Raw genomic sequence first — 16040 nt, 5'->3', positions numbered from 1 at the left:
AGTTTTGACTTTATAAGTAACGTAGTTTTAAAATATTGTAACACTGTTTAACAGATAGCAAAATTAACACAGTATTGTTTTAGTACTTTTTACTTAGATTTTAGAGGAACAATGTAGAAGAGAACATTTAATAAAAGCACCAGTAAATGGAATGTTTTGTTTTAATCCATGCAGGATTGCTAAAAATTACTGTTTCGGTAAGTGTGAAATTTTATAGTTTGAAATGAGTTCTCAGAGCAACTGCTTGCAAAGAAAATATAAACAGTGAGGAAAATAATAAATTATTTGGCTTGTTTTTGAGTTCTGGTCATAAAGTAATACTAATACAAGAGCCTAATCTTTCTACCTAGTGATGGCCTTTTTATAATCTTATGACAATGAAGTTGATTTGGTCTCTGAACATTTACTTGATATTTCTAGAAAAATGAACAGAATTGTTATGAAGTCTCATATATAGGGAGTATAAGGAAACAAAGTGTAACCTGTCGAAATTTCAAGGTAAGGGGCAAAATGGAAAAGAGCAATCACTTTGCTGAAAAAGAATGTTGTAATTGTAATATTAAGACTCCTTTTATTATTTAGTTAATTTTAATAGCCAAGAGATATATCTTTTTTGTTGCTTTGGGGGAGTTATAAAAATTTTTAGATCAGCTTTTTTGGTCAGTGTTCCTTTTACAGTTTATTCTTTAACTTATTCATTTATTTGTTTATCAGGATATTTTTATTGAGAGCCTATTGCAAGCAAGGCAAAAATCATAGAATATAAAACTAGTACTCTCATAGAATTTACATTATCCGTACAATGATAAAATCATCATTCTCTCTTTGAGTCTTAGAAAGTTGATAGTTAATCCTAAATATATTTGTAGGGTCAGGGTCAGGATTTGATATTTGTAACCAAAATACCCTTTGTTCACTAGCAGCAAGTCAGAATTGACATTTATTTTGCTTTCCAGCTTGTCAGAGTAGATACAGGCTATTCACTCGCCTATTCCCTGAATGGACTTAAAAATTTGAGGAAATAGAATGTGTGCTTCTTGTATGGCAGCAAAAATACCCTTGAAAACAAAAAGTGCACAATATTTTAGATCAAACAGAATAATAATTTCTCTATTTTTTGTAGATAAAAATGAACAGAAAATACAAAATATAAATAAAAATCTGTAATGGAAAGAACACTATATTTTTGTATTTAGAATTCCTTAGTTCTGCTTCCAGAAATACCAGTTATTAATCATGTGACCAAGGATATATAACTAAACTTCCTATTCTTTATTTATAAATGAGAGAATTGTGCAAGACTATGACCCTGGAAAGTCCCTTTGAACTCTGGAAGTCTTATAGTGCTGGTAAACAGCTGACCAATCTTAGATGTGCCATAAAAACCTGGGGGATATCCAGGAGGGAGAAATTGGTTTTGAAGTACGAACATAACAGAATTATAGTTCCCTAAAGAAAGAATACTTTCTTTGGCCTCATTCTATTGGATATTTATTTACTCAGTGATTTAGATGGAGGGAAAATAACATGCTTAATGTTAAGACCTAATGCTGGAAGAATGACAAATACATTTTGTACAGAAATATTATTTGAAAGCTAAAAACAACATAAATAAACAAGATAAGTAGGAACAGACATTAACGTAAATTTAAGTTTTTAAAAGAATTTGAAAATGTTGAGAATCTAGCCTGGCAGCAGTTTGCATGAGTATAAAAGACTTAGAGCTGCTGTGATAATGTAGATGCTAAAAGATCTCAACACAGTTCATAATGGCATTGATTCAAATTTATGTGGTGCTCTGGTAAAGGGATGCTATAGCTTCTTTCTGTGTATGTTGGCCAAATAAATAAAGCATGGCTTAGTTTATATACTTTGGGTAGACATACTTGTCACACGTAGGTCCCGGGAAAGGATCTGGGGTGTTTATCTTAGATGTTCCTTTTACATACACACACACACACACACACACACACACACACTTTATATCTCTCTCTCTCTCTCTCTCTCTCTCTCTCTCTCTCTCTCTCTCTCTCTCTCTCTCTCTCTCTCTCTCTCTACCCGTGCAGGTGTTGGGACATTCAAGTAGTTACTAGCAAAGAGGCTATTCTACGCAAGCAGGACCAAGGGCAGGCTTAGGACCGACAAGACCAGAAGCTTTAATTTCAATTTCAAGCGCACACAAAATGATTTAGCTGTTAATTACACCACATGAAACATATGCAGTAGCAAATCACATAGTATTTTATTATTTACAAAAGTTCCTGGTGCTGCGGATACAGGTTTGATGGGAACCTCGGGGTGCTATCCTCTGGGGTCTGGCAGCTGGGTTGGTTTGGTCCGGATGCAGGGGGCCAGCATTCCTCACCCGAGAGCTTGGTCACCTCTCCATTGGGAGGTATTAGCTGTCCTTATGTGGTCTGCTAGAAAGAGGAGCGAGGAGTGGTGTTGCTTGCCGGACTGATAAAAGGATGTGCTTTGTGGCTGTTTCAACAGGCGAGCATTGTTGGCCGGCCAGGACCCCTTTTTAAAGCCTGTTTCATTCCCGTAGCAGTTCAGGCAGCTATCATTGAATTACATCAATGCACACATGTTAATCTCAAACAGGGCGAGGGGCTACATGTGGTTATCTAGGGAGAGTACATTATTCACACAAATGGTTATTTTAGCAAGTCATTCTGAGTCAGTAACTAAAGTTTCAAATCCTTATTTATGAGGTACACACGCTTTAGGGCAGTGGAGAATGTGTCCTTAATACCTCATTTTAAGTTTTAAGAAAGTTAACTTAAACATTTTAAAGTATTTTTAAACATTTCTATATATTATTACAACATTACTTTAACCAGTGGTATTGAGAAATCCAGATGCTTCCAAATCCTGGTATCCGTATATTAAAGATTTGAAAGCCAGGTTACCTAAAGAATAGTTGTGGGTACAAAGAATGACCTTAGGAAGAGGACAACTATCATGTGAAGATGCAATATTCAGAATATTTAGCCAAAGTTCTTAAAAACTTTTGAGGCCTTAACAATATATTGTTTTGGTTAAGAAGCAGAGTTGTAGGAAGAGAGAAGTTAGACCAGTGGTTAGAAGTAACGGAAGGATTGGAAGGTATGCTAACACTCCCTCCCCCCCCCCCCCCCCCAAAAAACAAAGCTAACAATAAAAATGAGTGCCTCAGAGTTATGCAGCTCCTCAGTGTTTAGACCTGAGCATTTCCCTCCCAGTCCTGGCCAGGGCCTGCTATTTTATGCTATAATAAAGGCTTAAGTATTTTTTAAAAGTAAATACCAATATGAAGGAGTTGGAAAGTAGTAACTACCATTGCTTGCTATGTGCTATGCACTGTGCTGAGTGCTTAATATATAAACTTTTAAAAATTCTTTACAAAAATTTATGAGATAGGTACTTAATACCACACTATCATTTCACAAGCAAGGCAACTGGAGTTTAAAGAAGATTAAATAACTCAACCAAGATCAAATTAACTAGTAAATAGCAGGACAAAATTTATACTTAGGGTCTCTTTTGCACCCATATGGACTAAAGATTAGAGTCAAGCAATAGATTAGAAAGGTTTAATGCAAAAGGGACCAATTGAGATTAGGAGTTGTACTGTGAAGTTGGGAAGAATTTAGGAAAAACATACCTGAGGAGGCCCTGGCTAGTGTGGCTCAGCAGTTAAAGCACTCCCACCCTCCTACTCCCTTACCCCCCTTGCACTAAAGGTTGATGGTTTGATTCCAACTCAAGGATATATACCTGTGTTGCAAGAGGGCAGTTGGGAGGCAACCAATTGATGTGTCCCTCTCACATCCATATTTCTCTCTCTCACCCCCTACTCCATCCCTTCCACTCTCAAAATCAATGGAAGAAATATCCTTAGGTGAGGATTAACAAACGAAAAAAATACCTGTGCAAGTCTGCTTGTAGAGTGATCTAATTGTTGATTATAACATAATTTAGAAATTAAGAGGTATTAATATTTTATATTTGTATAATTTTATAAAGTAATTTCACATCTATTCTCATTGCTGAAAGACTTAAAAGATTACTTTTTTAGTAATAGAAACAAAGGGCAGTAAACAGGCCCTTTCCAAAGAATTGTAAAAGCAGGGTAAAAAAAGTGTAAGTTATTGATTATGCATACATTTGTCTGTCGTTCACATGATAAATGCTAATGGAACTTAGTATCAGGCATTGGGAATAGATAGGTGATTAAAAACATGGTGTTTGATTTCAAGGAAGCTAATATTGGTATACGGAGTATTGAGGATTACTAATATTTACAAATAATAGTAGTGGCATAGAGGAAATACATTAACTGTTTTGGGGAGAAATAGGGAAATCTTTAGTGAGAAGATACATGACTGAGTCTTGAAGACTGAAGTTGGTGAATGTCATAGGGCAGAAAAACATGTGTAAAGGCTCATATCCTTGAAATTGAACGTGTATTTTGGTAACTGAGGAGCTTGTATGGCTATAGTATTAGTTGAACAGGTATGAGATTAAAGACATGCTCAAAAGAGAGACCACATGAGGCTTTGTATTGCATAGAAAAATGAATATTCTAAACTTAGGTTCTTTCCCTAAAATATTTCTGGCCTTTAAGATTAAAATAGGTTATTTGTGTGTGTGTTGGGGCGGGGGGCGGGGGAGACACTTTCATTTTTGGGACTGTCCAAAAATTCTTTTTTTTTTCTTTTTGACGCTGTATAATTAGTCTTAAAGGTTATCTTATTGAGAAATTTTTAAATGGGCACACAATACAATATACAGATCATGTATTATATAAATGTATGCTTGAAACCTGTATCTTATTAAAAGTCACCCCAATATATTTAATTTTAAAAAATCATTTTGTAACTTGCCTTTGTTTTCAGGTTTAAAATTTTGTATTTTCTTTTATTAGTATTCAGTTTTAGTCAATGAACAAAACATTTATTGAACATCTGCTATAACACAGTTCTAAAGTATAGGGATAGAAAAAGATCAGTGAGGCAGAATGCTCTTCTCCGGAAGCTTAAGCTAAAAAGAAGAAGAAAAAAAAGCTTAAAAGATAGACATAGGAAACACTATCATACAAGCACTCCAGAAATATAAGGTGCTAGAGTGCTTTAAAAAAGGAAAGAGTACATACTACTGAGAGTGAAGGTGGGGGAAAAAGATGTTGAGAAACATGGAGTGGAAAGATGAATAAAGTTGTTAATTTGAAATGGTCCTTGAATAGATTTTTGAAAGGTAGAAGTTTTAATAAGATTTGGGTAAGCAACTTGCCAAAAAGGTAAACTATTATATGTCACTAAACTATTATATGTCACTAAAGTGGAAATATCTATTCAGGGAATTGACTTAAGGGGTCACTCCCCTTTTAAAAAAATCAGTGGAAAAAATATTCTCGAGAGAGGAGTATCAAGAAAAAAAATGTTCTCTGTATCTATTAGTCTATTTCTGTTTTGCTTGTTTGTTTATTTGTTTTTAGATTCTGATGTGGGGATCTTTTAAGAAAAAAAGTTATGAGGTAAAGCATATGTAACATAAAATTAACCTTTTTAAGATGTACAATTCAGTGCTGTTTAGTACATGAACAATGATGTGTAATCATCACATCTATCTAATTGCAAACCATTTTTATCACCCCAAAAGGAAACCCATCCCCGTTAAACAGTCACTCCCTGTTACCCCTTTCCTTCAGCCTCTAGCAAGCACTAACTGCTTTCTGTTTATATGGATTTACCTATTCTGGCTATCTATACTAATAAAAGGGTATTATGCTAATTAGACTGGGAGACTTTCTGGACATCCTGCTGGACAAAGTCATGGTGGCGGGACCGAGGCAGAGGCAGTTAGGGGTGATCAGGCCAGGAGTGGAAAGCTCTTGGGGGGTAATCAGGCTGCCAGGCGGAAGGTGGGGAGGTGGGGGGGTGAAGTTGAGGGTGAGCAGGCGGTGGGGGGGCAGGTGGGGGCGAGAAGGCTGTTGGGGTGAGCAGGCTGGCAGGCAGAGTGGTTAGGGTTAATCAGGCAGGCAGGCAGGTAGGTGGTTAGGAGCCAGCATTCCCAGATTAGAGAGGGTGCAGGCTGGGCGGAGAGACCCCCCCCCCCCATGCATGAATTTTGTGCACTGGGCTACTAGTTTAATATAAATGTGTATAATATATGACCTTTTGTGTCCAATTTCTTTCATTTAGCACAGTTTTTAAGGTGCATTCATGTTGTAACGTATCACTATTTCAAACCTTTTATGTTTAAATTATGTTACATTATATGAATATACCATTTTGTTTATCCATTTGTTGATGGACATTTAGGTTGTTTCTACTTTTTGGTTATTTGGTTATAGTGAAGCTGTGAACATTTGTGTACAAGTATTTGTTTGAATACCTTTTTTTATTCTTTTGGGCATACACCTGGCATGGAATTATTGGATCGTATGGTAATTCTGTGTTTAACATTTGAGGAATCATCAAACTGTTCTCCATAGCACTTGCACCTTTTTACACCTTGCCCAGCAATGTAAGAAGAGCTCCAATTTCTCTATATCCTCACCAACACTTTCTTATTTTTTTGGTTTGGTTTAGTTTGGTTTTATTATCACCATCCCAGTAGGTTTGAAGTGATATTTCATTGTGATTTTGATTTATATTTCCCTAATGTTTGATGATATTGAGCATCTTTTCATGTACTTTTTGGGCATTTGCATATATCATTGGAGAAACATTCAAATTCTTGGCCCATTTTTTAAAAATGGGATTTTTCTTTTGTTGCTGGTTCTAACATAAATATGTTATATGCCCTTAATTAACAGGATATGATTTGAAAATAGTCTTTTCTATTTCTGTAGGTTGTCTTTTCATTTTCTTGATAGTTTTTACACAAATATTTATTTTAATGAAATACAATTTATCTTTTTTGTTTGTGCTTTTTTGGATTCAAATCTTAAGAATTCATTGCTATATCCAGGCTCATGAAAATTTTACCCTATGTTCTCTTCTGAAAGTTTTAAAGTTTTAACTATTAGCTGAATCCAGTTTGGCTCAGTGAATAGAGCGTCTGCCTGCGGACTGAAAGGTTCGGGTTCAGTTACGGTCAAGGGCATGTACCTTGGTTGCGGGCACATTCCCAGTAGGGGGCGTGCAGGAGGCAGCTGATCGATGTTTCTCTCTCATGGATGTTTCTAACTCTCTGTCCCTCTCCTTTCCTCTCTGTAAAAAAAAATCAATAAAATATATATATTTTAAAAAGTTTTAACTATTATACTTGTGTTATTGATCCATTTTGAGTTAATTTTTGTGTGTGTTGTGAAGTAGGAGTCCAGCTTCATTCTTTTGCATGTGGGTATCCAGTTTGCTGAAGAGATTATTCTTTTCCCCATTGAATGATGTTTGCCTCCTTTTTGAAAATCATTTGACCATATATGTATGGATGTATTTCAGAAAACTTGATTATCTGATGTACACAGGAACTTTTAAAAGCCCTTATTAACCCCTGTATATCCTTATCCAAACGCTTCTTTCTCGGGTTTTTAATGTCTGTTTCTTGTCCAATTGTTGTCCCTTGCCCCAGACTACTGTATCAATTAGTAATTTCAGCAAAAGACCTCTTGCCCTGGGAATGCTCCAGGTCAGGTGAAACTAAGGCAAGTCCTGGTCCTTCAGGTAGCTGAGATAGATTGAAACCCATAACCACAGTTCTTTGAGGATAAGATCTTTGGTGCTTCTTCTGGCATTAGGAGTGCAGATTACTGTTCTCACAGCCACTACTAATTGGGGATATAAGTGATTGTTGGCAAGCAACTTAAAATGCCACCACTTTCTCTATGCTACAAAGCAGCAGCTTCTTTCTTCCCTAAGTTTGGCCCTAGTTTTTGTAAGTTTTTTACTATATTCCAGTATTTTGCAAAAGTTTATTCTGACAGTATTTGTCAGCTCATTAATTATTTTTTGGTGGATGGATGGAGGCCTAGAGTTTTCAACTCCATAGGAATTCTAATGTGAGGATTTTAAAGGATAATGGTACCATTAATCAGAAGTAAGAAAATTGGGAGGAAGGGAGTTGATCTATGGATATTTTATTTGGACCTAGGTGTTTGTATTTGAGGTGCTGTGGTACAATCTGTAGATATCTAGTGACAATTGGAATTGTAGTGCTTGAATTCTAGAAAAAGCTTAAGAGCTGCAAAGAGATCTTGGAACCTTCTATACAGAAGTTATAGAAAATGAAAATGATTTCCTTGAAGTAGAGAGGAAGTACAAGCATGGCATCTTAGGAAACACTTTTAACTAAGGAATTGTTCACTTTGGATTCATCCACAAAAATTGACTTTATTTCTGCCACTAGTGTAGGTACTGTACTGCTAAGCACTGGAGATACAAGGTAATAAAATTGTTTTCTACCCTAGGGAATCTCATTCTCTGATTAAGGAGACAAACTATTAAACAAATAGAATGCAATTTTATAACAAGGTTTTAAAAAAATTAATATTATAAGGAGTTAATGGTGAAAAAATAGAAGGCAGAAGGGAAGACAACTTTTTAAAAATGGCATAGTTTAAAGGGAATAGCAGAGTTGAAGTAAAATTATTTAAGAATAAAACTGATCTGAGTGCGATTTTAGACAACAATGTAGAAAGGAAACAAGGATGGTCAAGAGTCATAAAAGAGACAGTAAAGATGACAACAACCCAGAAGGATCAGTAGTTAGAAACTTGGATGAAGAAGAGGAGTAAGAGTAATGAGAAAGTTTTGAGAGAGTGAGAATGTATTTGAAAAATTTTACCTAGGAATGCCTTAGTTTTCTTGATAAAAATAGAATATAAAATCATGTGATAAGAAATGAGCACTGGTGAAAATGCCTGATTAGAGTTGACATAGCATACATTTGTGATGATGGTATCATTTGATGATTTTCTTATACCTTTCATCAAGTTTATATTAATCACCTTTTGTGAGATCACCTTTGATTATATCCATGAACAAAGTAAATAAAATCTTTGCACTTGTATAGTTTACATATGAATGGAATGAGAGGAGACAAACAAATAATATATTATTTAAAAAATAAACATAGGAAACAAATAGGAGCAACTTGGGTCTTGGAATTAAAAAAGCAAATGAGAGTATTACCCAGACATAACTATTTTATATTGTATACATCAAGTTGTAAGTTAAGTTATTGTTTATTTCAGTTATAAAAATCTAAGTTTTAAAAATAAGATAAGAAGAAGATGGGTTTTGTGGATCCTTTATGTATGTACTTAGATTGTAGGTATGAGAGAAATAATCTGTATTTACATTTCAGAGAAAATGCATTAATTTAGGACAATTTTAGAATTGTGCAGTTATTTTAGGGTCTTTGACCAGAAAAAAGATGAAAAGGTCAATTGTCATGTAACTACAGTTAAGTGGTTATGAAAAGAGAATTGGTAAAGGAGGTAGTCAAAAAGTACAAATTTCTAGTTATAAGTCATGGAGATGGAAGAACGGAAGGGAGGAGAAGGTGGGTGGGAAGGGAAGGTGGAAAAGGAATTTATTTAAGTTTAAAAGCTTACAAAACTAGTCAAAGATTTCTTAAAATAATGAGCAAATTGGTTTTTTAGGTTATCATTGTTTCGTATTCTCATGACCTTTTTTCCCCTAATTTAAACAGGCATTGGAAAAGTGAAAAGAAAACCTAGTGTACCAGATTCTGCAGCTCCTGCTGATGATAGCTTTGTTGACCCAGGGGAACGTCTCTATGACCTCAACATGCCTGCATATGTGAAATTTAACTACATGGCAGAGAGAGAGGATGAATTATCATTGATAAAAGGGACGAAGGTGATCGTCATGGAGAAGTGCAGTGATGGGTGGTGGCGAGGTAGCTACAATGGACAAGTTGGATGGTTCCCTTCAAACTACGTAACTGAGGAAGGTGACAGTCCTTTGGGTGACCATGTGGGTTCTCTGTCAGAGAAATTAGCAGCAGTTGTCAATAACCTAAATACTGGACAAGTGTTGCATGTGGTACAGGCTCTTTACCCATTCAGCTCATCCAATGATGAAGAACTTAATTTTGAGAAAGGAGATGTAATGGATGTTCTTGAAAAACCTGAAAATGACCCAGAGTGGTGGAAGTGCAGGAAGATCAATGGAATGGTTGGTCTGGTGCCAAAAAACTACGTTACCATTATGCAGAATAATCCATTAACCTCAGGTTTGGAACCATCACCTCCGCAGTGTGATTACATTCGGCCTTCACTCACTGGAAAGTTTGCTGGCAATCCTTGGTATTACGGGAAAGTCACCAGGCATCAAGCAGAAATGGCATTAAATGAAAGGGGGCATGAAGGTGATTTTCTCATTCGTGACAGTGAGTCTTCGGTAAGTTGGTTTTCAAAGGTAAATGGAAATAGAGCACTGAGTATTTAAAAAAAAATTGGAGAGGATAATTGGCTTCCCTATAAATGTTCTGAAGCTTAAGTCAACGTTTTTTCCAACTTTGTTTTGAGTAAAATATAGCCCTAATAGTGATACTCTACTGGATTATTTGGCCTAGTCTAATACTGTTGGTTTTGCATTTCTAAAGTATTTTCTGTTGCATTAAACTGAAAAGGGGAGAAAATTTAACATTGGCTTCTTCATTGAGAGTAGAACGATGCAATAGACTAAACTGGGAAAACAATTCTTTCGTTTTGAAAACATTTCTTAAATTGCATATTGGATGCACTGTTGTCCATGTAATAAAGAGAATTCCTAAATTTAAAAGTTTGATATTAAAGTTTTTTCTTTTAAAGTGGTTATGGTATTTAAAATGCACTTGTGATAAAAGTTAAATTTTATTGTAATACTAGTAGAACTATAAAATCATAAAAAATAGTTAGGTGGACTCTTGGGTAGTTTAGGATAATTAGAATTTGGTGATACTCATTTCCCTTAAAATGTCATTTTTATATATATATATAGGATACCACTGTGTTTCCACTTTTCAAATCATGATTAGTATTGGCTTTGTTTGTATGTAGTTGTACAAAAGTGAATGTGTGATTGTACAAAGGGTTGAAAGGCAGAAGAAAAGCTATCTGATGGCAAGTTTTGTGTGTGTGTGTGTGTGTGTGTGTGTGTGTTTGCATGCACATGCACGCATATGCACAAGAGGAAGGAAGAGATAGAGGGAGGAAAGATAATGATTGAACTGCCAAAGTGTAAAGTTGAGGAAATGGGGCCTATAACATGCATAACCAACCCCCCAGGAAGAGCAGGTGATTGATGATAGGGAAGAGTGTTTGGACGCCTGACCTGGCCCTGCTTTCCAGGGCAAACAGTGGGCTGGTTAGGAAGGAGTGGCCTGGGAGTGAGTGGTAAAGGATGGGATGTTTCCAAGTAGCCCGCTGTTGGAAGCTTTGGCAGTAACTGGATAAAAAGAGGATTCTGGGGTTGATACAGACTATTCAAAAGAGTGTTAGGTTACATTAAAAAGTCTAATTAAGCAAGTTTAAAGTAGTAGCTTAATTGCAGAATACTGTGTATTTTCTTATGGCTAATTGAGCATAGATATTAACCAAAATATACCATTGTTTTTAGCCGTAGAGTTTTTGAAGTAGAGGTCTCAGGCATATTTTGTTGGACTTGCACAATGTTTTTAAAAAAACATTTGAATATATTGTCAGCATTTAAATATTGGGAGATTAATTGTAAAAATTCAGAGAGCAGACATCCCTTTTAAAATTGGAAGGTCTGTCATCATTAACCTGTTAACTGAGCGGGACCTATAAATACGTCAAACGTAAACAATATCGGGAACGGGTAGGACGTATGAATACATCCTGGAAATATATGTTGCGCCCTGAGAGGGACGGTATATATTTTTTGTAATCTTTATAATTGTTTGTAAAATTTATAATTTTTTAATTCGATGTTTCCATTTTTTTGTTGGTATTCTTTTCTATTTTTTTGTAATTTTGTATTTTCCTTTGTGCTTTATATATAAACAAATATATATTATATATATCATTTATTTTAATTAAATATAAATAAAAATAATAATAATATGAAATTACATCCTTCGGGCGTGACGTACTGACACGTCCTAGTGAAAGAGTACGCGCCCATTACAGGTTGTGTAATTAAAAAGGGAACTCCCGGGTTAATAGGTTAAGACCATATTCCTACAAGGCAACAATCACAGCTAAGTGGCCACCTCCCTTAGACTGGGGCCGGTGCATAACCGGAAGAGCAGGTGCTTGATAGGGAAGGGTAACACTGGAGTTTTCTCTATCCACCCTGTCCCTTACTTTTCTTCCTCTTGTAGGCATTTGAGTTTATGACCTCTCATAAGTTTACATTATTCCTCCTTCTTTGAGAATTCAGAATATTGTATCAGCTACTCTATAAGACTGCTACTATTAGTTACTAGTTGAAAGGTGGTAGATGTCTTAGATTTTCTCATGTGTTTCTCTGGTAGTTTGACTGAAGAGAAGATAGCTCTAGACGTGCTTCAGATATTTAAAGGATTTGCTTGTGGTGTTAGGTAGAACATGTTGAGACTTTGGAGTCTTACTGCTTGGGTTTGAATCCTGGCTCTTGTTAACTAGATGGATAATCTTAGATTATTTAGCTTCTCTCAGCCTCAATTTTCTCATCAGTAAAATGGGTTTGTTTGGAGGCATAAATAATTTAGCATAGTGCCTAGCACCTAATAAGTGTTCACATTTTAATTGTTATTAGTTTAATATAAAAATGCTAACAGATGTCTTTCAAAATGTTTACCCTACATGTTTTTTCTCTTTTAGCCAAATGATTTCTCAGTATCACTAAAAGCACAAGGGAAAAACAAGCATTTTAAAGTCCAGCTAAAAGAAACTGTCTACTGCATTGGGCAGCGTAAATTCAGCACCATGGAAGAACTTGTAGAACATTACAAAAAGGCACCAATTTTTACAAGTGAACAAGGAGAAAAATTATATCTTATCAAGCATTTATCATGATACTGCTGACCAGAAACGATTGCTGCACAGCTCTAATTCGTCATGTAATTGAAGACTGAGAAACTGTCAGTCCAATCATACTTGATTGGATGTTGCTATTTCTAACTCTATATGAGAATTGACTATAATACATAAGTATTTTTATTATAACTCAACCCATACATATATACTACGTATGCAAAGCATCTGCATAAGCGATTCTTTTTCCTTTGTCTTCTGTTTTATTGTTTCCTTTGTTGTTTTTTTCTTTGTTTCTAATATTAAGGTTTTATATTTTGAAAAATGATGCAAATTAGAAGTCTTTCTATGGAAGAATTTCCTTATTGTCTCCTTTATTTCCTTGTAAGGGCGCCATATTAGTCATTTTCTCAATGGTTTCTCTTCATATAAAATTATACCAATATATGACATAAGCTAAAATAAATTTCTTGGAGAGTGTTAATCATTTCTGTGACTAAATAGCAATAATAAATGAAAAATTAGAAATTATTTTTAGGTATTGTATTTGTCATAAGCCATTGTAAATATCAATCAAGTATGTTTTATCTGCCTTTATTTTTAAAAATTCATTGTCTTCACTGTAAATGGAACATAGGTTAAAAAACATATCTTGTACAATTTTAATTTACAATTGTTGGAAACAAAAATCTCTAAATTTCTAAGACTTTTTGGGTGCTTCTTTCTCATCTGGTTATTCAAGAGAACAAAGCCGTTTTTCAAACTGTAAATGGAGGCTCTAGTGTTATTTTTCCCCAAAGCATCTTGTGTTAGGACATAGCTGTGCCGGTGTAAAAACACTATTGCCAAATTTGGGGGATGTAATAGGCAGTGCGATACTTGGTCTCATCAGTAATTATCAGCATGGTATTTATACTACTTCCATTTCTGCCGTTCAGCTTGAGTTGTTGACCGTGAACTAAAATTGATTTATACCTGGGATAAACTCATAGTTAAAGAAAAGTATTTTTTAAATCTTACTTTTGCAAGTGTTTCTATTATGTTTTTGTTTACCAAGCAGAAGTTTGGGTGTATGGATGAGAGGCTACTGTAGAGTATTAAATTTACTCTTTAGGCCACAGAAGAAAACCAGTTGTTTTGTGGTCACAGCTTGTCCATTATTCTGTAGATTGAAATTTAAGCAAAGCAACCTTCAGTATTTTAATTGAAAGTTATTAAAATTACAAAACTTGTAAACAGAAGTCATATATTTTGAAAAATTTCCCAGTGCAGCCTATAATATTATATAAAATATTATATATATATATAAAATCTTGATTGATTTCAGAGAGGGAGAGAAAGAAACATCAATTATGAGAGAGAAGCATTGATCAGCTGCCTTTTACACAACCCTACGAGAGATCAAGCCCACAACCCAGGCATATGCCCTTGACTGGAATCAAACCCGTTACCCTATCCATTGAGGGCTGAGTTGTTTTTGTGTGTGTGGTGGTGTTTTATTAAAAAAATTTTTTCTTTAAACCTTAAAATTATTTTAATATCATGTTAAAAGATGTTGCCACTGGGTGGCAGGCCCGGCTTCTCCCATTAAGCAACAGGGGTCAGCAAATATAAATAAGACATTGATATATAAGCTTTCATCTTCGTTACATCTGCTTTTAAAGCCTTTTAGTTTATATTTCATTATCTTTCTCAGTCCCCCCCCTTTTTTTAATTTTTAAAAGTACATTTTATATTCAGTATTATTTTGTATTTCTGATGTACAGCATAGTGGTTAGACATCAGTCCCTCTTTGTTGGAGATGATTATTAGTAGGTAAGTTTAATGAAAATAAGTTATGTATGCTTATCTTTTTGCTGTAAAATCACGAACATAAATTGAAAACAGTTATAAAGTACTTTTGAAAAGACTAGATAGGAAACATCTTTTTATTTAATTTCAAACAAACATTTGATGATGCTTTGTTTTCTGTGAGGAGATACTTAGCTATTAAATACACATAGCACAAAATATTGAAAGGAGGTTCTTCAAAACTGTGTAAACTCAATAAGTAAAAGTTTTTGCTGCTTCTCCTTAGTTGATCATAACTTAGGCGCCTATCACTATTAATGACAGTGTGTCACAGATTTATCACTAAGCAGAATAGGAAGGCCAAGTGCAATCCATTGCCATTGCTGGAAGAATAAGGCCTAGCAGATGAGCAACTTGGGTTTGTTGAAATTTGGGTTTATAGTATGCTGGTCTACAAGTTTTTATAAAGATACCCCAAAAATAAAAAAAATTAAAAGGTCATCCTTATATGTCAAGTATAAGTATCAAGTATCTCCAGCTTTAATGCTCTAATTCTATCTGATCCAGAGATTGCAAAGAAGCAGGTACCTTTGTGAGAAGAAAAAGGCACCTCTTCCTCCTAGGCAAGCCCAACCCCCTTATTGAGAAGTCTGAATTCACACTACATGCACAGTCCTCCCCCACTCTTGACTAGGGTGCCCTGTTCAGAGTAACAACCATCTACACCCACACAATCCTTAAAGGTGTTTACATTTGAAAATTGAGGGATTTCACAAAAAATTCAGTTTCTGGTTTCCTATGAAGGATGAGTAGCTTACAATATTAGAGATGAATTCCCACAAGGCGACTATCAGTGTTTCCCAAAGTGTGGTACGCGTACCCCCAGGGTTACGGGAAGAGTTTGGTGGGGATATGCACTGCATCGTGCTTAGCTGTACCTAATTCTACGTTCTCATGAGTACGAGGGGTACTCAGCATTACGAAAATTATAGAAGGCGTACACATATGTCAAAAGTAAGAATGGTTCCCTTAGTTTTAAGGAAAAAAAGTCTTCCAACCCTTATCCTCCTACTTCACATCTCCAAATGCAGTTACTATTGCTTCCTTTTTTACCTGTAACATGGAAAATTTTTGGTTTGGATTCTGGAAACTATTATCAAACACTTTAAAGGCAATGTCCAAATTAATAAATTAAGGGTATAGTATTACAGCATGCTTTAACTTTTCCACATTAATATTTGCAAGAAGATACGGGGTTCTTTGTAATCGTGTAGATATTTTTAACTGTTTCCAAATGGCTTTACAACTGTAGTCACTTCTTTGATATATTAGA

The 16040-nt window shown here is 35.1% G+C and overlaps 1 protein-coding gene across 3 annotated transcripts in view; it reads left to right on the top strand.

Moving 5' to 3' along the window:
* Positions 1–13686, top strand: part of NCK1 (NCK adaptor protein 1) — a 64946-nt gene extending 51260 nt beyond the window's left edge. For all 3 annotated transcript variants that reach the window (XM_036431356.2, XM_036431357.2, XM_036431358.2), the window contains 2 exons: positions 9643–10355; positions 12764–13686. In XM_036431356.2, the coding sequence (XP_036287249.1) occupies positions 9643–10355; positions 12764–12958 (908 nt within the window). In that variant the 3' untranslated portion in view covers positions 12959–13686. The remainder of the gene's footprint in view (positions 1–9642; positions 10356–12763) is intronic.
* The last annotated feature ends 2354 nt before the right edge of the window (positions 13687–16040 follow it).

The sequence above is a fragment of the Pipistrellus kuhlii genome, unplaced genomic scaffold (genome assembly GCF_014108245.1).
Source record: "Pipistrellus kuhlii isolate mPipKuh1 unplaced genomic scaffold, mPipKuh1.p scaffold_m20_p_11, whole genome shotgun sequence".
NCBI lineage: Eukaryota > Metazoa > Chordata > Mammalia > Chiroptera > Vespertilionidae > Pipistrellus > Pipistrellus kuhlii.
The sequence above is the reverse complement of the archived record's forward strand: the minus strand, read 5'-3'. Positions and strand labels throughout refer to the sequence as shown.